This window comes from Cydia splendana, chromosome 7, assembly GCF_910591565.1.
Source record: "Cydia splendana chromosome 7, ilCydSple1.2, whole genome shotgun sequence".
In the NCBI taxonomy this organism is placed as follows: Eukaryota; Metazoa; Arthropoda; class Insecta; order Lepidoptera; family Tortricidae; genus Cydia; species Cydia splendana.
This window is the reverse complement of record NC_085966.1, coordinates 1165788-1192682: the sequence shown is the minus strand read 5'-3', so window position 1 is coordinate 1192682 and position 26895 is coordinate 1165788. Positions and strand designations below refer to the sequence as shown.

At 40.5% G+C, this 26895-nt stretch overlaps 2 protein-coding genes across 2 annotated transcripts; both read left to right on the top strand.

The window, feature by feature from the left end:
- Positions 1–220: 220 nt before the first annotated feature.
- On the top strand, positions 221–26895 carry LOC134792029 (neurexin-4). The gene is made up of 24 exons (XM_063763150.1): positions 221–363; positions 717–830; positions 2862–3058; positions 5784–5925; positions 6596–6799; positions 7263–7429; positions 7771–7947; positions 8345–8506; positions 8736–8955; positions 9390–9534; positions 10306–10412; positions 11443–11568; positions 11767–11861; positions 12955–13069; positions 16503–16682; positions 18208–18735; positions 20092–20187; positions 20843–20983; positions 21076–21255; positions 21637–21770; positions 22071–22278; positions 24716–24850; positions 25392–25483; positions 26755–26895. Exons 1-24 carry the CDS (start codon positions 297–299, stop codon positions 26851–26853), a joined length of 3831 nt encoding a protein of 1276 aa, XP_063619220.1. The 5' UTR covers positions 221–296; the 3' UTR covers positions 26854–26895.
- Positions 718–2155, top strand: LOC134792016 (L-aminoadipate-semialdehyde dehydrogenase-phosphopantetheinyl transferase). The gene is made up of 2 exons (XM_063763132.1): positions 718–830; positions 1215–2155. Exons 1-2 carry the CDS (start codon positions 816–818, stop codon positions 2127–2129), a joined length of 930 nt encoding a protein of 309 aa, XP_063619202.1. The 5' UTR covers positions 718–815; the 3' UTR covers positions 2130–2155.

Sequence of the window (26895 nt, the reverse complement as noted above, 5' to 3'; positions counted from 1 at the left end):
TTTCGCATTATAATATCTGTGTAGTTATTGGTTTAAATTATTGTGTTACAAAATTATGCCGCAATTGACCAATTAGAGACGTAAATTGATTTAAAAGATTAACCGACGCTTGCCTGTCTACATATAAAACAAACTTAAATCAAGGGTGTTGTCCATCCGGCTTGATTTGATGATCCTGTCGATCTTGACAACGCTAGCGTAATGATCAAACAACATTATCCACTTTTCTGACTAATAGTTACCACGAACATAGCCGATATTTGTTACAATTACGAATTTGAACCCAGTATGAAATTATGATGAGTAATTTTGTATATTATTTCGTTGTGTTGCTTTGCTATAGCATTACGAAGTCGGAAGCAGGTATGTTTACACGCCCAACGGATTTTTACTAAATTATGTTACTATTCCAGTAATTATTCTCGCCCTAGCTTCTTAAGCAAAGCTCATTTAAACAGCATTCACAACTATTTCTATTTAAAATCACACAAACCAGTTAGAATCGTATTCTTATTAGCGGTATTTTTACCTATTACTTTTGCATGTAAGTAATTGATTCTTTTGGGGCCATAGTATCATTTAGCAAAGTTTTATTAGTTAATGTACGTTATATATATCACTAATTTAAGTCACATAGCAAAAACTTTACTTACTTGCACACTATCTTTATGAATGGAAATGCTTGATCGACAACAATAAAATATTCGTTGTTTCAGAGTACGCTAGATATTATTTTGACTATGAATGTAATGAGCCATTGCTAGCTAATGCCAAACTCACCGCCACATCAAGTTTGAGAGAGAGGGGACCTGACAATGCTAAATTATATGGTAAGTCCATGCATAAAAAAGCAAAGAACTTAATTTGAATACAATAGTATTTTAGATTGTTAATTTTGTTCCCTCATTTATGTTATCCCCACATTTTTCTTTAGTTATTTTTTATATCAGTTGTTTTAAGTACAAACCCAGAACTCAGTTTATTTTATTAAAAATAGACTTTGAATGTAGCTTCACGTGTGTATATTAGTCACTTCTTTATTTTGGGTCTGTTTTGTTTAGCATGTGTTGTAACTTTTTTTATGTGTGGCAGAAAATAGTTGTTTGTATTGGCTGAAAAAATGTGTTAATAAAAGAAAGTTAAAAAAAAAAACAAGAATCTGAAAAGTGAAATTGGGAGGAAAAATTGGAAGTAATAGGATTCTTCGTCTACAGGTCCACAAATTAACTAAGAACAATTTAAGGACCACATTGATTTTTGCACAACAACATTGCCCTTATTTCAAGCCAAAGATGGCAGACTTTAATGTAAGATGGGCATTTAACATTAAAACCTGGACACCCACTTACAATGAAATATTATCAGCTTCAAGCTATGTACAGCCAGAAGAGAAAGAGAGATTAGACAGATTTGTATATCAAGATGATGTAAAATCATCACTTATTGGGAGACTCATGATGCGGAAATTTGTCCACATATCTACTGGCATTCCTTATAATGAAGTTAAATTCTCTAGGGATGAACGTGGAAAGCCATACTTAGTTGGTGCAGGAGATATTCCCGTTAACTTCAATGTTTCTCATCAGGGAGATTATTCCGTCCTAGCCGGACATAAGGAGCGCAATATTGGGATAGACATAATGAAGATAGAGCCTCCTGCAAACAAGAATGTTCCGGAATTCTTCAGACTCATGACAAGACAGTTTTCTACTCATGAATGGAGGACTATAAAAGACTATCCCACAGAAAAGGAACAGTTGAAATGCTTTTACCGACACTGGTGCTTGAAAGAAGCTTATGTTAAGAACATAGGTGTTGGATTGACGATTGCTCTTAACAAAATCACATTTGTGATTAATACTTATGATATGTCCGTTGGAAATATTGTGACCGACACACAACTGTATGTTAATGATGTTCTGAAACGTGATTGGAAGATTGAAGAGACGCTTTTAGATGACACACATGGTGTGGCTGTAGCTATACAGATTCCTAAAGACACTACTATAGAACCAGTGGCTTTTTCCTATTTGAATTTCGAAGAATTGGTTAAAGAAGCGCGAGCATTACATCCTCCGGATGCAACTTTTGCAAATAGTTTTCTAAAGAAACAAATGAAACCTTTTTAGAATTAAGTATATCTTCTTGATTAAGTTGTTTGGAGCTTAGTGTGCTTTTTGTATTTTGTAGTGTTTTAGATATATCAGGCCCCAATTTCACCATGGTGACAGGTGCGACAATTGTAAAATCACTGTTGCTGACGTCACAGGCATCCATGGGCTACGGTTACCACTTACCATCGGACGGGCCGTATTCCTGTTTGCCACCATCATTGTATTATTAAAAAAAACTTTATTATATCGGAAAAAAACAGATATTTCTTTTGCGAAGTTTCTGACAATTGTCAAGATTTAGAAGAATTGTAGGTAATTCTTTGACAGGTAATGAGTTATATGTCGGAATTTCGTGACAATTGTAGTGTTTCTTGTGACAATTGTCATAAACTTAGCAAGAGAAATATCTGTTTTTTTCCGATATAATAAAGTTTTTTTTTAATAAAACAATGATGGTGGCAAACAGGAATACGGCCCGCCCGATGGTAAGCGGTAACCGTAGCCCATGGATGCCTGTGACGTCAGCAACAGTGATGTTTTACAATTGTCGCACCTGTCACCGTGGTGAAATTGGAGCCAGGTGTCAGGTGCTTTAGAAATAAAATCAAAACATATTCATTGACATTTAATTTTACATAACATCCCAAAAACACTAACAATCATAAGAATAATCATCAGCAACTCATCATTCAAATATTGAATGCTAAAAGTTGCCAGCACAAAAAACGCTTGCATATCATTGTAAAGGTGTCAACGCATGGACGGCTTCTGAGAACGATTTCGACCAGCAACTCGTCATCGATCTGGGGACAGTGAAGAACATAACGCGAGTGGCGACGCAGGGGAGGCAGCACTCCAGGGAATACGTGCAGGAGTACCACATCAGTTATGGCACGAACGGATTGGACTATGTGCGGTATAAGGCCGCGGGGGGCGAAGTGAAGGTAAATATGGGGTTTTTGGAACTATCGTGCAATTGGCAGCAAACTTTAGGTATGGTGTCAATATTCAATGTATGTTCCCATCTAGCATCTAGCTCATTGCGTTACGCCAATAGATGGCGCTAGTGTTCCATTACGATTTTTTAGAAGCTACTATGAAGTCCTACATCGCGGTATCGAAGTTTCAAAGGTCAGCTAAATAAATACAAATTTTAACCAATGGTTGGGTGGTTCTCCAAGCGAGTATAGTTTAATTACAAAGACCTTTGTTAAATTTAGCGTTATTACAGTTTACTTACGAATGTCAAAAACTATTCAAATTTCAACGCCTCTATCTTTAACTGTTTAGGCTGTGGTTTGTCTGTCGTTAACGGAATTTTGAAGATAATTTTATTTTTAAATTGACACCATACCTAGAGACTTAAGCTAATAGCATTAAAGTTACACGGAGATACTAACGGCTACATTCAAACTAACCAATACATGCAAAACATTCTACAACTAACTTTTAGGGATTTTGTCATAGCTCATAATAATATTTGCTTTGTCGCTCTCAAGTGACAAGGCCTAGTTTCACTCCCCTTTGGGGCCTTGGGGCTGAATTAAAAAAATAGGTAAGTAGGAACCGGAAATAGGGTAATTGCGCCATATTTTGTAGTTTGGTTTGCATGAAAGTATTTTGGCTTGCATGGTTGTTTTCTGCACTTTATTTTAATCCCTTCCTAGTTTTATTTATTCCCTCTAGTATTGGTTTTGGGTGTTAAATGATTAAACCTTTTTGTAATGGTGAATTGGAAATTGATCTAAACTTTTGCCTGAGGTTGGCGGTAAAGGGACCGGAACCACTCAACAAGACCACTCGCGTTACAAGCCTCAATTAGCTATTAATCGTTTGTCTAATCTGTTATTTTCAGTGGCGTAGCGTTAACAAATCTAGCCGTGGGCGAAGTCGCATCTGCGAGGCCCTTTTTTTTCCTGGCCTCGCGCGAGGCGCCCCTTGGGGCGCGAGGCCGTGCGCACAAAACAGCCGTGGGCGACGGCCCATTTCGCCCACGCCTAGCTACGCCACTGGTTATTTTAACTGTATTAGTAAGAAAGGGATAAAACATAAATCGTCAGGTGACAAGCAAAAGTCACTAATTACTAAAAAAAAATTAAACAAAAATCGACCTTCTTCTAGTACTAATATGGTTCACTATGGCTATGAACTTGAGGCCTGTAAAGATGTATAAAACGGGGGTTAACATTCCACTGACTTCTATTTAACACTAACTAACTAACATAAAGGCACCAGCGCTTGGACACCAACGGAGAGCTCATACTACCAGCGCTTGACCATCAACCTGCGCTCGAGGAAGGAACTTCGCGCCATCGCCACTAGAGGGCGTTTTGCCACTGATGAATATGTATCGGAGTACACTCTTCAGTATTCTGATGATGGAGAGGGTTGGAGGACGGTCGCTTCTGCTGATGCGTTTTCACAGGTAAGAAAAATCGTATGAAACATCAAGAAACTTCTCGAGATTGATACTAGAGGGCACTTTGCCACTGATGAATGTGTCTCGGAGTATACGCTTCAGTATTCTGATGATGGAGAGGGTTGGAGAACGGTCGCTTCTGCTGATGCGTTTTCACAGGTAAGCAAAATCGTATGAATGAAACATAGCAATAAAGCTCGCGAGATTGACACTAGAGGGCGCTTTGCCACTGATGCATATGTCTCGGAGTATACGCTTCAGTATTATGCTGATGCATTCTCACAGTTAAGAACAATAGGGGGCGAAACTGCATTGGTGTACGTGAGGCGTCTTGCACGTGCTAAGGTCGGTGGCCCTCTTAAAGCTTGGCCTTCGGCCTCGTAGCTTCAGCTTTTTTAGGACTTCAAAGGTCAACGTTGGGTTCAACGCCTGATTCGCTTTAGTCTCAACCGGTTTCAAGGGCTGAAATCTCATATTGCCCAAGCTCGGGGCAGCGGCGTCAAGGTGTATCCACCAGAGATGAGCAAGGTAATGGAATGGTGTGCGAGCAAAATTAACCAACAGTAACGTGCACACCGCGCACCAATGGGGCCGCAACCTTGTATATACAGCTTTGCTAAATCGCATTGGCGGATGCTCGCTCTTAGCGATAACCTAATGTCTAACATAAAAATCTCAGGGTATGTATTTTTTTTTGTTTATAATGTACAAATGGTGATGGTGCATCTATTTACACCAAAGAGAATTTGAAATAAAGGCGGATTGTCCAAGTAAATTATGTAGCCACAGTAAATTTACTGCCATCTTTCGACAGAAGATTAAAACTGTTAGAAGGCCATTGGACTTTGATCCATATTCTTTCAGTGATATGTGTTAACTTGTTAAATATTAATATTAACGCCATCTACTAGATGGCAGTAAATGTACTGTGGCTACATAATTTACCATGACAGTAACTCTCTATACGCTCTATTCTCTTTGATTTACACTAATACTAACCCAAATCTATCTCTCTTTTACTCTGCCTTACAATGGTCGCAGAGTTTTTGATATAAGTCAATTTGCATTTAAGTAAGTAAATGTTCTTAATTGAGCACAACATAATGATACTAAAAACACATAATAAACTATGTAAAACAGGCGATTTTATCACTAAAATCGATTAATAATTTAAATAATGAATTTGAAAACACATGCTGTAAAACTTTTATGATTATTATTATTTGTATCTAAACGTGTGATTTTTATAGACTTTCGACGGCAACCAGGACGGTAACACGGTTAAGAAGAATGAATTCGAAGTGCCTATAATAGCTCAGTTCATTCGAATCAACCCTATGCGTTGGAGGGACAAGATCTCCATGAGAGTCGAGCTGTATGGATGCGATTATGGTACGTAATACTTAGATTATAAGATTATCTTTATTTATCAAAACCTGACGGTTTAGTTTAGATCATCCTTTATAGGTAATCATTTCTATCTGTGAATTAATGTAAAGTCATATCACTTTCTTTTGTACTAAGTGAGAAAATATTTAAATCTAGGGGGCTCATTTAGACGGTGCGAGAAGTCGCATGCGAGTTTCATTACATTGCGGTTTTCGATCGGTCGGTTGAAGTGGACGTAACCAACAGTCCGCAATGTAACTAAAATCGCATGCGAGTTCGCACGCCGTCTAAATCAACCCTAACAGTTGTTAACCTTTTGAACGCCACAGACGGCAATTGACGTCAACGCAAAATCGTGACAACGACGCCAAAGACGGCATTTGTCATCGATCGTTTTTTGATGAAAATCTACTGAAAAACACCCCACTTTTAGGTTGGCATTATTTATTTACAAAATTAAATTTTACCCCCGTGGCGTCAGTGGCACGGCAAATGGATGCGGCGTCTGGCGTTCAAAAGGTTTTTTTTTAAAATCTTTATTTAATAAAAGGGTTTTAAACGTTCACTCAGTGTTTAACCGGTTAACCCCGATTTAGTGGCTAACCCTGGATAGCACAAGTGGAAGTCGTATTTAGAAATTTACTTGAATTCCGCAAAAATATTTTTTTTACAGAGGCCAACACGATGTCCTTCAACGGCTCCTCGCTTATCAACATGGATCTGCTCCGGGACCCTATATCCGCCTCCCGCGAAACCATCCGTTTCCGGTTCAAGACCAGCACGGCTTCCGGCGCTCTGTTGTATTCAAGAGGCACTCAGGGAGACTACATAGCGTTGCAACTGAGGGATAATCGACTGGTGTACAATATTGACTTAGGTAAGTCTTTTAACATAACTTTCGTGACACTCATTGAACACATACTCGCGCACACTCATAACTGTCCACCGCTGGACCTTAATTTAATTAATAAGGTCCACCAATGGACAGTTAAGAGTGTTGCTGTTTGTACTAAAGCTTTATTTTTTCGTCTAAACGTCGAAAATAAACAATTTTCGATAGACCCTTTGAATATGCTTTGATTATGCTATTTATTTACGAGTATATCCTAAAGAAGCCCTCAGTCCTTTTTTACAAGGTAATATCAGATTGCCGCTGACACTGGTTTTTACTAAAGCAAATGTTACAGAAATCAAAGTCCTTGTCACTTGAGTTCCAAAATACTCATTGACCTCGATGAGTAAAGTCATTTATGTTTTACAAAAACATTCTGGACATAGGCCAGAGCATTGCCGGACACAGATTTCATGAATAAGATGGTTAATAATCTCTCTTTCGCCAGGTTCCGGCACAGCAACTTCCCTATCCGTTGGCAGTCTCCTAGACGACAACATGTGGCACGACGTCCTTATCTCTCGCACTAGACGTGACGTCATCTTCTCCGTCGACCGAGTGGTCGTTGCCGGACGAGTCAAGGGCGAGTTCTCGAGGCTCAATCTTAATAGGCAGGTAAGACGAGATCTGAAAACTTTTTACTGACCATTTTGGAAATCGTATAGTTTACTAGACAATATGTGGGACTACGTCCTTATCTCTCGTACGAGACTCGATGTCATCTTCTCCGTCGACCGAGTGGTCGTTGGCGGACGAGTCAAGGGCGAGATCTCGAGGCTTAATTTTAATAGACAGGTTGTAGATGGTTTCATAGGTTACACGACTTACCTAAAAAAATATCTAGGAGTTTCAGTTTGGTACCGTGACCAGGATATTTTAGGCGTAGCTAAAAGAGATATTTACTAAATATAAATAGCACTTACGAAACAAGATTCACAGATTGTTTTTCCTTACAGCTATACATTGGCGGTGTACCCAACTTCCAAGAAGGCCTAGTAGTAAACCAGAATTTTACGGGTTGTATCGAGAACCTGTATTTGAACGCCACAAACGTCATCTACGAGTTGAAGCAAGGATATGAGACCGGCGAGTCGTTCAAGTACCAGAAAGTGAACACTCTTTACGATTGTCCAGTAAGTGAATAGTTACTCTTACATGGTAATAAGATAATCCGGAGGTTTTCGGTCTTTAATCAACAAACAGCCCTTAAGTCGGGTCATCGGACCCTAGGTCAATGTGGCGTAGACCGGTATACAAAATGTTTGGTTGGAAAAACCGTCTTACGGCAAAAACTTTAGTATTTGCATACGTACTTCGCTCAGACACAGTCAAAAAGGAACAACTTGTTCTGCCGTATTAACCTTCTGTATGTGGAGTATGTGTACAAACGCAAGAGTTAGAAGCGACGGAAGAGCTTGTAGACGATATTACCTGATAGACCGCTTTCTCCACTAATATTTTAACCACAGAACTCGGGCACACAAGTCAAACTATTACAGGGTTCTTCATTATACCTTAACTTTCTTTCAGGAACCGGAAATTGTCCCCATAACGTTCCTAAAGGAAGGCTCGTACGCGAAACTGCGCGGCTACTCCGGGGGCAACCAACTCAACATATCTTTTGATTTCCGAACTTACGAGAACCACGGGCTGCTCATATACCACAAGTTCAAGTCTGAGGGACACGTCAAGGTAAAGACTATTATTAAAAGGCATATTATAATGCACTTATTAATGTTTTAAAAAAACCAGCGGTTTGGACGGGCCAACCAAGAAACTCAGCAAGGTATTATTTAATTTTTTTGAGAATTGTGACGTTTTTCGGCATCTACGGGTAAATTATGGCTGTTGGCCCTTATGTTGTTATTAATGACGCTCCAATACTAATGCGATGCTATTAATCTAACAATGTTCAATGCAGGTATACCTTGACGAAGGCAAAGTCAAAGTGGAACTCTTTACCGAAGGCTCTCCCAAAGTGAAGCTGGACAACTACCCCGACGAGATGTTCAATGATGGCAGATGGCATGCCCTGATGCTGACCATGGCTACAGATAGCCTGACGGTGGCTGTCGACCATAGACCGGTGAAAACTACGAAAAAATTGAGGTTTTTTACTGGCAGCTCGTATTATATTGCCGGTGAGTTATCTAACTAGAAACAACAGTTCCTTTATCACTACACCTTATAAAAGTCCCCCGCCGCGTCTGTCTGTTTGTGTGTTTGTATGTTTGCGATAAACTCAAAAACTACTAAACGGATTTTCATGCGGTTTTCACCTACCAATAGAGTGATTCTTGAGGAAGGTTTAGGTGTATAATTTGTGAACCCGTGCGAAGCCGGGCGGGTTTCTAGTATACATAATGACACACAACGCACAGCCTAAATTGTAGATGGCTCTTAAAATTTAGAATTTTTACCCTTTTTTGGCTAGTGTAATACATCCCCGCACCCAAAACTCTGGGGTAAGCTCAAGGCCATTTTTGCGTAGCAGCGCCGGGATTTGTTTTCCTTATTGCTCATTATAATAATTCATTTTATACAAAGCTCTAATATATAAAATGTTGTTCTCCAGGTGGTAAAGGCCCTCCGCGCGGCTTCGTAGGCTGCATGCGCCGCATAGCTGTAGACGGCAACTACCAGCGACCCACGGACTGGAAGAAAGAGGACTATTGCTGCCCCAACGACGTGGTGTTTGACGCCTGTCAGATGATTGACAGGTCAGTAATGTCAAGGTTCTTGTTATACCACAGAATAAATAATAGTACTACCGTAGGAAACTTCCTACAAACCCGAGGTTTGTCAGCGGTTCAGGGTCGAATTATGCTGTCCCTTTCTAATATATGGCACTATCCCTTTCGGCTATTTAGGGTTGTCAAAATTCAAGCCATTATCTTATCTGTGGTCGTGCACGCAAAGGGACTTCAAGTTGTGTCAACCCTAATAATTGCTCGGAGCAATGCTGAGCCGAACGGAACCGAGTTTGCCCGAAGGGAGGAGTTTCGCACCCCTGGTTACATATACATATACCACACCATGGTCTAGAAGGAGAACATCCGAAACGGAATGGTGTTCGACGCCTCTCTTATGATTGACATGAATATCTTAACTCTCTAACTATGGACTCTCTAATGTTACTCTCGTCATATTATTCCATCAAAGCCCAAAAAAACCCATATGATTTGAGAAAACAGTACTGAAGGTTAACCTTTTCAGAATATCTGCCTGCATTACGTAACAGCTGTAACAGCCATTATTACTAATTCTATTGTTAACCATATTCACACTATAAATACCAAATTCAAATATATTTCAATTCAATTCAAGACAATAAAGAATTCAATTCAATTCAATTTTCAATAGCCATTGTTATATTTGGTGAGCTGATATTATCCTGTTGAATTTGTTTAATTGGGAATTTAATTAGCTGCCGTAAAACTGACAAGTTATTTGAATCTCAATTTTAGTGAGTTGTATGTTTATTCACGCAGATGTAACCCGAACCCTTGCGAGCACGGCGGCGAGTGCACTCAGACTGCCGACGAGTTCAACTGCAACTGCCAGGGCACTGGCTACGCGGGTGCCGTTTGCCATTCGTGTAAGTTACACTTAATATTATTGACTCGGTTTTATCGATTACATAGTTTTGAATATTTAAAGAATATTAATTTTACCAAAGAGAATATATAGTATAGAGGGGTAGCTTGCATAGTAAATTATGTAGTCACAGTAAATTTACTGCCATCTATCGACACACGACTACAACTAAAAATGAAAACGTATAAAATTATCGAAAAAATGTATATATATGGATAAATGGTGTTATTATTTTATATCATTTTGACCCATGTTCATTCAATGATATCTATGTGTTAAAATTGTTAAATATGAAACGGTGTCGTCAACGCCATCTAGCCGACCATAGGCCAAAGGTGTGTGCGCCATCTATCCGAGAATGACTTTTTATTGATTTCCGAGGCACGTTTTTTTCTTAGACTTTATTCTTCTTATACGGAGTTACATGTCTTTGATTTTACGTTGATTATCGCTCGATATTTATCGATTTATTTTAATGATTGTCAACAGTAGGGTTAAGATGGTCGCCACTTTATCATCTGTCACAATTGTCACGTTCTAATAAGTGTGTAAGTGCGAAAGTGACGCATGACACGACAGGCGATAAAACGCGACCATGCTACCGCCGCTGGAGCAAACCTGCACACAATCCATAGTGTGCAATACTGCCCTGCTAAGCCAAAGAGCGCTATCTCAAAAGAAAATTAATTGTTAACTTATACTTTAGTTTCTATTACTGAGAATCCCATTTTCAAAATCATTTGTTTTTGAGATAACGCTATTCGGCTTAGGAGGGCAGAAATGTATGTCAGACGATAATGGCCTTAAATCCAGAATAATATAAAATGGCGGTCAGTAAGAACAATTGTTGTAAGACCGACGTCTTATCATGACCGAAATGAGAAAAATATCAATGAACTTGCCAGTGTTTATATCACTTGATGATGCTCAGACGTTTATGAACTTGCCTTCCTTCAATTCAAGCTAAAAATGAGGCAAAATGGTTTATAAGGTGAAAACTGTATAGAAGTGACATTTGTGTGTTGTTACAGCGGTGCACCCGCTGTCCTGCCAGGCGTACAAGAACGTGCAGGCCGTGGCGCGCTCCGCCGACATCAGCGTCGACGTGGACGGCTCCGGCCCGCTGCCCGCCTTCCCCGTCACCTGCCAGTTCTACAGTGAGTCCGTACATGTACCGAACAAGGCGGTTTCTACAACGCGCTAACTTATAATAGTTACCGCTTTTCCGTAAATATCCCCTTGTTTTGCGATGCAATCGCTTTTCATCAGGAAATTCGCCTGCTCATTTGCGTTCCTACATCATAGAAAAATGTATGCTTATTGGTAAAGGTGAAACTGTTCATTTCTGTTCGCAGCGGACGGGCGCGTGCTAACAACGGTGCAGCACTCGTCGTCGGTCTCTCAGAGCACCGTCGTCGACGGCTACCAGGAACCCGGCAGCTTCAAACAGGTACTTTCGTTGATAAAAATGTTTTGTATGTGGCGTCACTAGAAGCTGCCCACTTCCCTTCAGGCAGCACGTCATCGCCATTCACTATCATTGTAAATAATCTTTCCTTATTGACCGAAGCGTAGCGAAGGTCTACGTTTTGACTCGGGCATTTTGCTTTTGTATGTCCTCTACGGGTCGCAATTCTTAACCGATTCTCGTGAAATTTTGTAACCGAATTCTATGATTCGATAATTTTTTTTTGTCGAGCCGGTTTTTGTAATTATTTTAAAATAGTAAAGTTGTGACAGCTCGCGCTTAAACAAATAGTCGTATCGGTATCATAAGAGTGTATTCTTTTTGAGACATGTTTACAGATTAAATGGCCAAAAATTCAGAAAAATTATGTCGCTGGTTTTGGAGGTATTAATATATTTTAGTTTGTATGTCCGGATGTTCTCCTCTACAGGTCGCAATTATTAACCGATTCTCGTGAAATTTTGTAACCGAATTCTATGATTCGATAAAAATTTTTTGTCGAGCCAGTATTTGGAAATTTTTCAAAATGGAAGAGTAGTGACAGCTCGCGCTTAAATAAATAGTCGTATCGGTATCATAAGAGTGTATTCTTTTTGAGACATGTTTACAGATTAAATAGGATTCAGAAATTTTATTTCGCTGGTTTTGGAGGTATTAAGATATTTAGTTTTTACTTGAGAATGAGTAGCTAAATTTCGTCACCTTAAGTAAGAACCATCATGGCGTATTTTGCAAACGTTCGCTTTTTTGTTTGCACAGAAGGTCTGGGTTCGATCCCCAGTAATTATATGCTGGGATATAACTTTTTGTATTTTTTTTACACTTTTCGTATTGTTTTTTTTTATTTACTATATTTTCATCGTGCCCAATAAGATATGCTCGCGAGGTCTACAGCTCACAGAGCCACTAGTTAATGTCCATGGTACTGTACGTTTCATTTATTATATAAATAGTGCTCAAGTTAAGGGCACTAAATTTACAGTCGCAGCAACCAAACAACTGCCGTGCCCCCAGCAGACAAGTGAGCCTATTAATTGGCTCAAAGAATTTCTGGTCATAAGATTATTTATTACAGGACATAACCTACGACGCGTCCCGCGCCCAGCTGGAGGCGTTGCTGAACCGATCGAGCTCGTGCTCGCAGCGGCTCGAGTACATGTGCCGCCACTCACGCCTCCTCAACTCTCCTAGTGAGTCCTCAATTTTATTAGATTACAACGACGCGTCTCGCGCCCAGCTGGAGGCGTTGCTGAACCGATCGAGCTCGTGCTCGCAGCGGCTCGAGTACATGTGCCGCCACTCACGCCTCCTCAACTCTCCTAGTGAGTCCTCAATTTTATTAGATTACAACGACGCGTCTCGCGCCCAGCTGGAGGCGTTGCTGAACCGATCGAGCTCGTGCTCGCAGCGGCTCGAGTACATGTGCCGCCACTCACGCCTCCTCAACTCTCCTAGTGAGTCCTCAATTTTATTAGATTACAACGACGCGTCTCGCGCCCAGCTGGAGGCCTTGCTGAACCGATCGAGCTCGTGCTCGCAGCGGCTCGAGTACATGTGCCGCCACTCACGCCTTCTCAACTCTCCTAGTGAGTCCTCAATTTTATTAGATTACAACGACGCGTCTCGCGCCCAGTTGGAGGCCTTGCTGAACCGATCGAGCTCGTGCTCGCAGCGGCTCGAGTACATGTACCGCCACTCACGCCTCCTCAACTCTCCTAGTGAGTCTTCAATTTTATTAGATTACAACGACGCGTCCCGCGCCCAGCTGGAGGCCTTGCTGAACCGATCGAGCTCGTGCTCGCAGCGGCTCGAGTACATGTGCCGCCACTCACGCCTCCTCAACTCTCCTAGTGAGTCCTCAATTTTATTAGATTACAACGACGCGTCTCGCGCCCAGCTGGAGGCGTTGCTGAACCGATCGAGCTCGTGCTCGCAGCGGCTCGAGTACATGTGCCGCCACTCACGCCTCCTCAACTCTCCTAGTGAGTCCTCAATTTTATTAGATTACAACGACGCGTCTCGCGCCCAGCTGGAGGCGTTGCTGAACCGATCGAGCTCGTGCTCGCAGCGGCTCGAGTACATGTGCCGCCACTCACGCCTCCTCAACTCTCCTAGTGAGTCCTCAATTTTATTAGATTACAACGACGCGTCTCGCGTCCAGCTGGAGGCCTTGCTGAACCGATCGAGCTCGTGCTCGCAGCGGCTCGAGTACATGTGCCGCCACTCACGCCTCTTCAACTCTCCTAGTGAGTCCTCAATTTTATTAATTAGATTACAGGGTGGTCCAAAACATGTTAACAAATAATGTTTAGAGTTGAACCAAGAGAAGTTTGGAACGATTTTGATAGAACACGTGCAAGTGTTATTTTAATCGTCAAACTTCTATCAAATTATGACTTATAAATGATCCTTGCACTGAGTGTGCCATCAAAATCCAAATCATTAAGGTGCAGCGGTACAATTTCGACTGCGGGATAATTTCAACTAATCGAAATATCTTCCATGTTTTATATTATTAACTAGAGGGCCATAAATGTCCAGATAGCGAAAAATATGTGTTGTGGCCCAGTTAAATTAAGGGTTCCACCTCGGAATGAGAGATAATAAGCTGGAAACTCCTTATACACCTTCGTTATGACGTGTTAAAGGTTCTCTTAAAAGTCGACGCATATATCGTGTGCGCGTCAGAAGTTATTCAAGGTCAAATGTCATAAAAATCGGGTTTTCGCAGTTATCAAAATTTCTATAGCTCCGATGTTTTTTACATGTAGGTAAGAATTGTAGAGCATAAAATTTGCGACGAGTTAGGTATCAAACATTTTTTCATGCGATTAGCCGCTTTCAAGATATAGGGCATAGAAGGCGCAGCGGCCAGCCAAACGCACTATGACGCAAGGTTAGCTGGTAATCTCTGTGAATAATAAATTATATTAAGTTTTTTAATCATTGAAATGACACTTGTTGGTCATAAATTGATTTTGAAACAAAAGTTGCCCCTCCTGTGGACATTAGTTAACAGCTTGTGTGCATATTGTAATGATTTTATTATATAGTTTAATATAAAAAGGGTACCCCTTTACACAGGTTTAATCAGAAAATTATGCTTTATACTCGTAGGCTTTAGGTATTTCTACAGGAAATAGGTAGATTTTAAATAATAATAATACACGAAAATGGTTCCACAAGCTTTTGAAACTTGGCTACAAAATTCAACTCAAATCAATCAAGCTGATCTGTTGATGGGGACCGTAGATAGCCATAGGAACTCTGGATAAAATGACTCTATCTCATTGAGTTTATTTGTTACAATTGTCTAGAAGAGTAGTCGATGACCGTGAAACAAAGATCAAGATCCCTACCGTTTGAAGTTCAATTATTTTCATTTTCATCGTCATCTTTATCATCTATTGTCAAATCTGGGTCAAATGCACTTTCTTCATCGGGGTCGGTTTGCAATGAAGCCGCATAGGCTTGCCCATTGCACTGGCCACAAGCTAAAGAGCATTTCAACCCGGATTTTCTGCACCCGCAGCGTGGACCACACCCCTTTTTACAATTGCAAAATATGGTATTTAGTAGCTCATCTGCAGCTGGTGCTAATTTTGTTGTTATTGGCTCCAGGAATTCGTTTTGAAGCATCCAACTCCATCCTTGGGGTTCTAAGTCATTCCCTAACCATGTTTGTACCTGGTAATATGTACGGTTTATATGCTGATGGGCTGCTGCAGTTGTCGGTGGAAGATTTGACAGCTGTACAGGTTTATTAAGCTTTGTAGACTTACGAAGATGATCGATGTTGTTCTCAGATTTAGAAGCATTATAAATCGCCAATAAGATGCGTATTCCGTTTTCGTATAATTGCAATACTGGGCAGTTTTCTTGTAAACAAAACTTTAGCTAGTTGGTCAAAATTGGAAAGTTTTTGTACTAGTTTTATGAATGTCCTCATTTTATATTTTCTACAGGACAGACAACTTTTAAAATCTGGATATGATCAATAAAGGATGATTAAATAACTTTGTAGAAGGTATTATTCACCGATATTCACGATTGACCTCATCATAGTGCGTTTGGCTGGCCGCTGCGCCTTCTATGCCCTATATCTTGAAAACGGCTAATGGCATGAAAAAATGTTTGATACCAAACTTGTCGCAAATTGTATGCTCTATAATTCTTATCTACATGTAAACAATATCGGAGCTATAGAAATTTTGATATCCGCGAAAAACCGATTTTTATGACATTTGACCTTGAATAACTTCTGACGCGCACACGATATATGCGTCGACTTTTAAGAGGACCTTTAACACGTCATAACGAAGGTGGATACGAGTTTCCACCTTATTATCTCTCATTCCGAGGTTGACCCCCTTTTTAGGCTTAAGATGACTGGCCCATTGTGTGTGAATTTCGTTAATAATGTAAAACATGGAATTTATTTCGATTACTTGAAACTACCCCGCAGTCGAAATTGCCCCGCTGCACCTTACAGACTTCTCTTGGTCTAACAATATGAATATTGTTCTTACTTATTTTTTTTTAAATTAAAACACTAAATAGAAATTTTCCTATTCATGTAATTTTAATATTGTCTGCAACTTACGATGGTGTTTATGTTTATAGGTGAAGAAGCAAACTTCCACCCGTTCGCGTGGTGGGTGTCGCGCTCGGGGCAGCGCATGGACTACTGGGCGGGCGCGCAGCCCGGCTCGCGCATGTGCGCGTGCGGCGTGCTCGGCGCGTGCGTCGATCCCACCAAATGGTGTAATTGTGACGCGGAATATACACAGCTCAAGGCTCAAGGTAAGTGGTGTCAATATCCATCATTATGTTAGAGTGAGGCAGACTAGTGCTATATGCTACAAGCGCACGTGTTGGAGATAGACAGATGTATATGATCACTATGACTATGACTATATCTGTGCCGGACTACTGGGCCGGAGCGCAACCTGGTTCGCACATGTGCGCATACAGGCTGCTCGGCGCGTGCGTGGATCCCACTAAATGGTGTAATTGTGACGCGGAATATACACAGCTCAAGGCTCAAGGTAAGTGGTGTCAATATCCATCATTATGTTAGAGTGAGGCAGACTAGTGCTATATGCTACAAGCGCACGTGTTGGAGATAGACAGATGTATATGATCACTATGACTATGACTATATCTGTGCCGGACTACTGGGCCGGAGCGCAACCTGGTTCGCACATGTGCGCGTACGGGCTGCTCGGCGCGTGCGTGGATCCCACTAAATGGTGTAATTGTGACGCGGAATATACACAGCTCAAGGCTCAAGGTAAGTGGTGTCAATATCCATTATTATGTTAGAGTGAGGCAGACTAGTGCTATATGCTACAAGCGCACGTGTTGGAGATAGACAGATGTATATGATCACTATGACTATGACTATATCTGTGCCGGACTACTGGGCCGGAGCGCAACCTGGTTCGCACATGTGCGCGTACGGGCTGCTCGGCGCGTGCGTGGATCCCACTAAATGGTGTAATTGTGACGCGGAATATACACAGCTAAAGGCGCAAGGCTAGTTTTGATTGAAGGATCGTACTAAAACGACGTTTAGGGCTTGATCAATAATTGCACATTCTACTAAAAGGGCACATTTGACTAAAATTACAGATCCTAAACTGAAATAAACTTACGATAGAAAAAGTGACCAAATGTGCCCAAGGCTGGAACCGAACCGGCGTCTTCTGCATAAAACAAGTTAATATTTATTTATAAAAATATTTTAATTTGTGTTTTCATAGGAGTAGTAGTTGTAGTAGTAATCACTTTATTATACACAGCGCAGGTTTACATAAAACAATTTACAGAAAAATGGAAGTACAAAGGCGAACTTATCTCTATAAGGGATGTCTTCCAGCTAACCTTCTAGTAGATGAGTAGTGATAGTATTTTATTAGTTCTATTAAATTTACCAATTTTATTTAAATTTCTATCTAGACGAGGATCTCTGGAGTTGAACTCAACTTTTTTGATGGCGAATGTATAAGAATTATAAGGGGGATATTCAAAGGGTCTGATTGGGGTAACGGCATCACTCTTCAGCCTCGCAACATCGAGTTTCAAAAGGCCTAGGAACACCACTACAAGGCTCAGAGGGCCTACTGCGAATCACGTTCGACGTGTTGCTTCCCTGTCACACTTACGTAGGAATTTATAAGTGCAACAGAGAGGCAACACGTCGAACGTGGTTCGCTGTAGGTCCTCAGAAGTCAAGCTGCTGTCTAATTAAAAAAATAAAACAAAAGAGTAAATAAAACGACCAATAGCAGCACCTTAACTCCTCAGTCTTTAATTTTTTTTCTAGAATTCCAAACGGACGGCGGAGACATCACAGAAAAGGAGTATTTACCAGTAAAAGCGCTACATTTTGGAGACACGGGCAGCCATCTTGATGAAAAAGAGGGACGCTACACTCTCGGCCCGCTGCTGTGCGAGGGAGATGACCTCTTCGGCAACGCAGTGACGTTCCGCATAGCGGACGCGTATATCGCCCTGCCCACGTTCGATCTCGGCCACAGTGGCGACATCTACTTCGAGTTTAGGACTACTAAGGAGAACGCCGTACTGTTACACTCTAAGGGCCCTCAAGATTATATCAAGCTGTCAATCATAGGCGGAGACCAGCTACAGTTCCAGTTCCAAGTCGGAGACACACCGCTGGGCGTGATGGTGGAAACCAGCAATCGGCTGGCTGATAACAAGTGGCATTCTGTGGCTATCGAGAGGAACCGGAAAGAAGCCAGAGTGGTAGTAGACGGTGCCCTGAAGAATGAAATCCGCACAGCTAAGGAACCTGTGCGCGCCCTCCAACTATCATCACCTCTTATTATAGGTAACATACTTCAATTCAAATTTCAGTGCCAAATTCTGGATTTTTAGGGTTCCGTACCTCAAAAGGAAAAAAAACGGAACCCTTATAAGATCACTCGTGCGTCTGTCTGTCTGTCTGTCTGTCTGTCTGTCTGTCTGTCTGTCTGTCTGTCCGTCTGTCACAGCCTATTTTCTCCGAAACTACTAGACCAATTAAGTTGAAATTTGGCACACATATGTAAGTTTGTGACCCAAAGACGGACATGTAACGTAAACAAATGAATTTTGAACATGGGGGCCACTTTTGGGGGGTAAATGAGAAAATTAATAAATAAAGTTTTTTAAAGTATATTGTGTTACATATCAAATGAAAGAGCTCATTATGAGAATCTCAATTTATTTTTTATAATTTTATAATAAAATAGTTTGGAAGTAATTCAAGAAAATAGGCAATAAATGGCCACCCCCCCCCCCCCCTTTATCTCCGAAACTCTCAGTACTAAAATTATGAAAAAAAACATAAAATAGGTCTTTACCTATAGATGACGGGAAAGCCTATTAGAAATATGTAGTCAAGCGTGAGTCGGACTAATTACTTAATTTTTGATCCGACCCCTACGGGTTTTTTAATGGCAATTCACTCGCATTTCACATATAAAAAATACACTGTCAAAAATTGAGTAATGTACGGAATCCTTGAAACGCGAGTCCGACTCGCACTTGACCGGTATTCATATGTATGGCTGGGCCTTAGGAGGCTATCGTAAAACTAAAGTTAGACCAAGAAAAGTCTGCAACGATTTTGATAGCATACATAGTGCAAGTTTTATTTAAACGTCAATTTCATAGAAATTTGACGTTTAAAATAACACTCGCACTGCGTGTGCTAACAAAATCGTTGCAGACTTGTCTTGTCCTAGCTTTACCACCATACCAGGCGTGGCTCACTCCGCGATTTTGTCGCTTTGCTACAGGTAGCTAAAAGTACATCCGTTCCACACCAATTTTTGTGGCTAGCCATAAGCCGCGCGTGGCGCTGTCGCCACATAGCGGCCATACCTGTCCTGGTGGTAACAGACGCGTTTTGTTAGAGAGTGAGTGTTCTGCACTGAGTGTACCTAGTACTATTATTTATTCTGTGACCAACTCACTGCACTGTTAATTGATATTTCGTAAATCTTATTGCTAAAAAATAGGGTCATCGGATGATTAAGTGTTACTGGTAATATTTTTGTATGGACCAGACCGTTACCACTGATACATTTCGCTTGAAAGACTGAGGACTTTTTTATGATTAATAACCTCGTGAGAACAAAAGAGAAGTAAATGCCCCTTCATCATGTAACCATAATTAATATATCATTTTATTTTTCAATAGGAGCCGCTATGGACCGCAAGGATGGATTCGTCGGATGCATCAGGGCATTACTTTTGAACGGCCGTCCGGTAGACTTATTGTCGTACGCTAGACGAGGTAAATACTACTTTATATTTAAGTTGATAAGATCTCTTTTAGCGTAGCAAGTTATACATTCAATAAACGCTAAAGGCTAGATCTTACCTCTGCCAATTGAAAACCGAAGTTTATATATATACATACACCTCAATTAGCAAATAATCGTTTGTCCTTACCTGTCATTTTGACTATTTATGTATTTGTAAGAAAGGGATAAAACATAATTTAACTAAATCAGGCCCGTAAAGTTTTATGAATAAGGGGGATAGTCTGTACGCTCATTATAATAAATAATAAATAAATAAATATTATAAATATTAGGGGACATCTTACACAGATCAAACCTAGCCCCAAACTAAGCAAAGCTTGTACTATGGGTACTAGGCGACGATATACATACTTGTATAGATAAATACATACTTATATACATAGAAAACAACCATGACTCAGGAACAAATATTAGTGTTCATCACACAAATAAATGCCCTTACTGGGATTCGAACCCAGGACCATCGGTTTAGCAGACAGGGTCACTATCCACTAGGCCAGACCGGTCGTCAATTGCCTTTGGGTCATTATTAACACCTCGTAATCCATTGATGCTATATTGTGTCAGCAAAGATCTTTTTTGACTGGTAAATTTAGACCCTTGCGATTGTTTTTTTTATTACAGGTCTATACGGCGTGGCACCGGGCTGCGTGGGCAAGTGCGAGTCGTCGCCCTGCCTCAACAACGGCACCTGCCTCGAGGGCTACGACTCGTACTCGTGCGACTGCCGCTGGACCGCCTTCAAGGGACCGATATGTGCTGACGGTAAGAACCCATTAGGAGAAAGGTTGGCTTTATTTATTGGCTGGCTGAATCATTATTATTAATGACTAAATTATTTATTCTTGTTCTGTTAGAAATCGGCGTGAACCTCCGCGCCAACTCGATGGTGAAATACGACTTCTTCGGCTCGTGGCGCTCCACCATCGCAGAGAGCATCCGCGTGGGCTTCACCACCACCAACCCCAAGGGATTCCTGCTAGGCTTCTCTTCCAACATCTCTTCAGAATACCTCACGATTATGCTCACTAATTCTGGTAAGGAGCTATTTAATGTATATGTATGAAATCGAAGGGATTCCGCGTAGGAGTAAGCTTCTCTACTACCATGCCTGTTTATTTGTTAATCTTCTGTATTTAGATCCCTCTTAGGGATAAGTTCGCCCTTGTACTATATTTATGTTGTATCTGATGTACCTTTATTCCCGTCTTCTACAATAACAATAAAGTGTTACTTACTTATTTTGTAACCTGATGAGTGGTTTACTTTGATTTTAACTTGTCCTCTTCATTTCATTTCCCCATAATATCAGGCCATAGTTAAGGACAGACAATACTTAACCATGGTGGTTGATACAGTTTTATAGGATATACTGTTAGTTCATTATTTAAATTCAATATATTTTTTTTTATTCTCAGGTCATTTGCGTGTGGTATTCGACTTCGGATTCGAACGGCAAGAAATCATATTCCAGGGCAAGCATTTCGCACTTGGCCAGTACCACGACGTACGGTTATCTAGGAAGAACAGCGGTGCCACTATGGTTCTACAAGTAAATATATCTTTTTAAAATTTCTATCATATATATGCTATATATAGGCTATAAGAACACTATAAGAAATAAAAAGTTATTTTAACTACCATACCATTCAGAAAGAGCCTAATCCAGAGCATACAGTCGCTGTGGCCGAAATCGGTCAGGAGAATCATCATCATTGATGATCCGTAACATTTTTTTTTAATAAAACCAATTCCAAAATGTTTTGTGAAAAATGACAAAAATATAGTATTTTTTACTATAGAGTCCTACAGGTCGATATGAGTTTTTAAAACTGCCTCATTATCTTATTAGGTGGACAACTACGAAGTACAAGAATACAACTTCAATATAAAGGCCTCAGCCGACGCTCAGTTCAACAACATCCAGTACATGTACATAGGCCGGAACGAGTCCATGCACGAAGGCTTCGTAGGCTGCGTCAGCCGCGTAGAATTTGACGATATATACCCGCTGAAGCTCATGTTCCAGCAGGATCCTCCGCCTAATGTGAGGAGTCTAGGTAAGTCTAGAGTAACCTTTGTTTTATAGTAGTAGTAGTAGTAAACTCTTTATTGTACAAAAAGACATATTAAAAATAACATATAATTAGTAAGAAGTACAAAGGCGAACTTATCCCTTTGAGGGATAAGTTTTATTTATGTTAAGTGGCTTTTATTTAACTTGTCGTGGTAGTATGTGTGGGTCGAGTTTGGAAGCTAAATTAGAAACAACGGTCGCGCACTGTCTTAAACCGCAAGAGGAATTTTCGCCCGCGGACGCTGCCGCTGTGGAATAAGCGCCCTGCCGAGGTTTTCTCGAAGGACTACAGTATGAGGTTCGTCAAAAAAGGAGTGTATAGGTTTTTAAAGGGTGCCGACCGCCGCATGTAACATCTCTGGAGTTGCAGGCGTCCATAGGTTACGATGATTGCTTACCATCAGGCGGGCCGTAAGCTTGTTGCCACCGACGTGTTATTAAAAAAACCAGTTCCTGTCCAAGTAAAACACACAAGTAAACACGTGAAACGTATCCTGGTCACGGCACCAAATTGTGACTGCAGTTGTAGTGCATAATTATTTTCCATCGTATTTTCACGGAAACGTACGAACGTGTCTTGCTATTTCAGTCAGTCTCGGAACAAAAAGTACTGAGGTTGACTGAAGTAGCATGACAAATACGAACGTTTCCGAGAAAATACGATGGAAAATAACTATGCACTACATCTGTACAAAGTATGAGACTTCAACATAAAGACGACCACAGACGCGCAGTTCAACAACATCCAGTACATGCATGACGGGTCGTAGGCTGCGTCAGCCGCGTAGAGTTCGACGTTATAACCGCTGAAGCTCATGTTTTAGTTACATGCTCCACCTAATGTGAGGAGTCTAGGTTAGTTCAGGGAATTCCAATTTTGAAATTGGAAGTAAAATCACCCTTTGTTTTCGTTTTTATTCGTTACCCAAATAAGGTAAACGTACTGGTGCTCGACGCGGTCCCAGTACATGTCATTTTGAAATTTACATGACAGCAAGGTGTCATCTATTGGGCGAAGTTAGAGCGATCTGTTCGGATTATTGTAATTTATCTAAAGTATAATATTTTATTTTCGGGATTTTTGAGTTGTATTTAATAGTCAGAAAGTCGTTTCGGTTGACCTATTAAAAGCGTACACTAAGTAAGTATGATTTTCTAACAATCAAAAACTCTGTCAAAACTCGACGATAGTGCGTACCTAATCAATAATAATATACAGAGTGTATTTTCTGTAAACAAGTAAGTCGCCGACCTAACGTAAAAAAATCTGAAAGCGACGTCAAGGGAAATAATATTTTCAGTACACTCGTGTTTTAAAATTAGAACGCACGTAGTTTACGATTGTAGGCGATTTAAAACAAACTTACGTGAGTGTTGTTTATTTCTTATATTATTCTATCCTTAAATCTGTTTTATGATAATTGGTATAGTGTTTACAATGGAAACGGTACTACGTAAGGTCATTTTCTTACTGTTAGTGTTGAATATTTTAGCCGTGCAGGTAAAGTTTGCGTAACTAGGCGAACTATTTTTGCGCGCCCCATTTTTGAGAACTAAAACAAGTGAAGCGCTTTTTGTGATGTTGTTTTATACCTGACGCAAGCTCGGCGGGTTGCTATAAGCGCTATCCATTTTAGTATAAGATATCTACTATTTTCTGATAACTGTTAAATGAAAATGAAATGAAATGAAAATCTTTATTTCAGGCAACTAATGGCCCATACATAAATACCTTAAAACTAGCATACATATTATATAAAAATATATTTTATAACTAAACTTAAAAAAAAAAACTAAACACTACATATCACATTATGGCTGCGATGCATTACGCAACCCCGCAGTGTCAGGGAGCCGGCCGCGGAACTGCCGAAACTTGACACCCTTCGGCCAAAACTCCTCCATGGTGAAGGTCGCTAGATGGTCAGTCGGAACGCTCACCACAAACGAATTAAAATTCGCATTGTGTCGAGATTCCAACTTCGCGACCCTCAGGATGAATCCGGTCTTCGTTTTCACATACTTTACGATGTCATCGACCTTCGTAAGGTAATGTAGACGGGACACATACAGCAGCGTCGACGGTGTTGCAGGACGCAGCAAATGGTTCGGTCCAGTCGGTGCGGTACCACACTGATTCTGACGAGCCGGTTTTCTTCTCTTCTCCACCTTCTTGAAACCGTCCTCGTCACATCGCGACTCCCTTAGAGTCGGCTGTGATTGGTCCTTGTGAACAGGATCACGAAGGCTCTGCACCCCTTTCTTCGGCCGAAAAAAAAAGCGTCTTATAAATATTACCATTGAATTTAAGTGAATAAATAAAATCTAAACTTGTAACGGACTGTAGAGAGGTGTGCGAAGATCAAACGGTCTTTTTTTTAATACTTTTTTAAGGTTTCCAAAATACGTTTTTTGTGTAGGTGGAGTCCTAAACGAAGACTTCTGCGGCGTGGAACCTGTCACCCACCCTCCAGAGCCAATCGAAACGCGGCCACCCCCGCCCAGGGACCCTGCTGACACAGACATGCACACCACCGACGAGGCCATCCTAGGCAGTATGTATCTTTAGTATTTTTTATCCGTCTGAAGCTTTATCTGTTTACACCAATCACAATAGACTGACTGATCAACGTCATTCAACAGAATGCAATGAAACTTCCCATACAATACAATTTAGCAAACGTTTTGACGGTGACAGACCGTTTGGTGCAACCGACCCTTGTTACCATATTATGTTGTAGGAGACTTATTGACGATGTAACATAAAATTCAGGCTGTGAATGTATTGTAAGTACATTGTATCCAAATAATTTTTATTTTATTTCTTTCTATTATTAGCATACCTATTTCTAAAATTGACGTAATAATTCCGGTTGTTTTTTAAATCATATTAGGGTTAGACCAAGAAAAGTCTGCAGAGATTTTGACAGCACACGCAGTGCAGGTGTTATTTTAAACGTCAAACTTCTATGAAATTGTGACGTATAAATAACACTTGCACTGCATGTGCTGTCAAAATCTTTGCAGACTTCTTGGCCTGACTATTGCATGTAGGATAAGGGACGAATTTAATGTATTATTAACACTTCATTGCAGCGGTGTTGGCGTTCATCTTCCTCCTGCTTATCATCGTGGCGGTCGTTTTGGTACGAGCTCTCTCGCGGCATAAGGGAGAATATCTCACTCAGGTATGTTATTTATTATCATTACATTGGCAGAAATACTTGTATTTCTGGTCATGGGCTTATTGAGGAAAACATTAGGATCTGCACAGTGACAGGTATTGTGCTGTCGTCTTCCAACGGAGTTTTTCTTGCTTCAAGCGATTATCGTTTCCACGGGAAAAGTCAATACAGTGGCGAAATTTTGGAGCAGGGTCGTTACAGGTTACGACAAGTTTTAGTTCTCCTACGTGTTTATCCGTATAAGAAAATGCAAATATGTTCACCATTCGATCTCTTCTCTGTAGTTACCTATATTTTGAGTATGAGGTAATGAAAACCCATTGATCACGTTATTACGTATTTAATTACACAAACGGGTCTACTGCGATATAATTTCAAAGTTTTTACCTTAAATTCCGACGTTTCAGCTGAGTTGCACTAGCTGTGGTCACGGAATGACTGACGTCTCAGCAAAGGTCAACGGATATATAAATAAAACAACACTAAACTACCTGAAATTAGTTTATAAAAATGTTCGGGGTAGACGAAAAAATTGCAGCTACCCATTAAAATTTAATGTTTACTGTCCACGGCACGACACGCAACACTCACAGTATCCGTAAAGTCTATTTCAATAGAACTTGCTAACTATGTGAACAAACCGCCATATTGAAATTGTCTCTGAATGATGAATTTACTAGTGATGGGCAAGACTCCTACTTACTACTTAACTAATGTCAAACCATATCGAATAATAAAATAAAAAAGTAAAAAAAATATTTTTAATTTGTTTAATCACGATCAGAAGCCAAATTAGTACTTAAGAATGATGTATTGATGTATTTTATAACCGCGGCGGTAGGTACAGAGCGTGGGTTGGGTAGTGTGTAGCGGGTTTATATCACAAACTTTAGTCACAACACTACCCATCATAGACAATTGTAGAATTTAAAAGAAACAAAACCGTCATTCCAACAGGTCCTAATAACCTAACTTATGAACCCATTTTAAACTTTTAATTAAATATCCAAGATACAGTTATATATTTATGTATTTTACGGAACGGACCGTTTCAATAGTGTATATGTGTATGGTTTCAATGGTATTTGATGAGGTGGTGTGAAAATTCAAAGAGAAACAGTGGTAAAACAAAGTTACGTTGTTTGTTTACATAGTTAGCAAGTTCTATTGAAATAGACTTTACACTGGTCCGAAGATATATCCTATTTAGACCCGACTGTGTAATTAAATGTGTACAAAACGCGTTTAAAATGTAGACATTACGTGTGTTGCAGGAGGAGCGCGGCGCGGACGGCGCGGCGGACCCGGACCAGGCCGCGCTGCACGCCGCCACCGGCCCGCGCGTCACCAAGCGCAGGGAGTTCTTCATATAGACTACTCAGCCCTCACACTACTACTCACATGCCTTCAATACT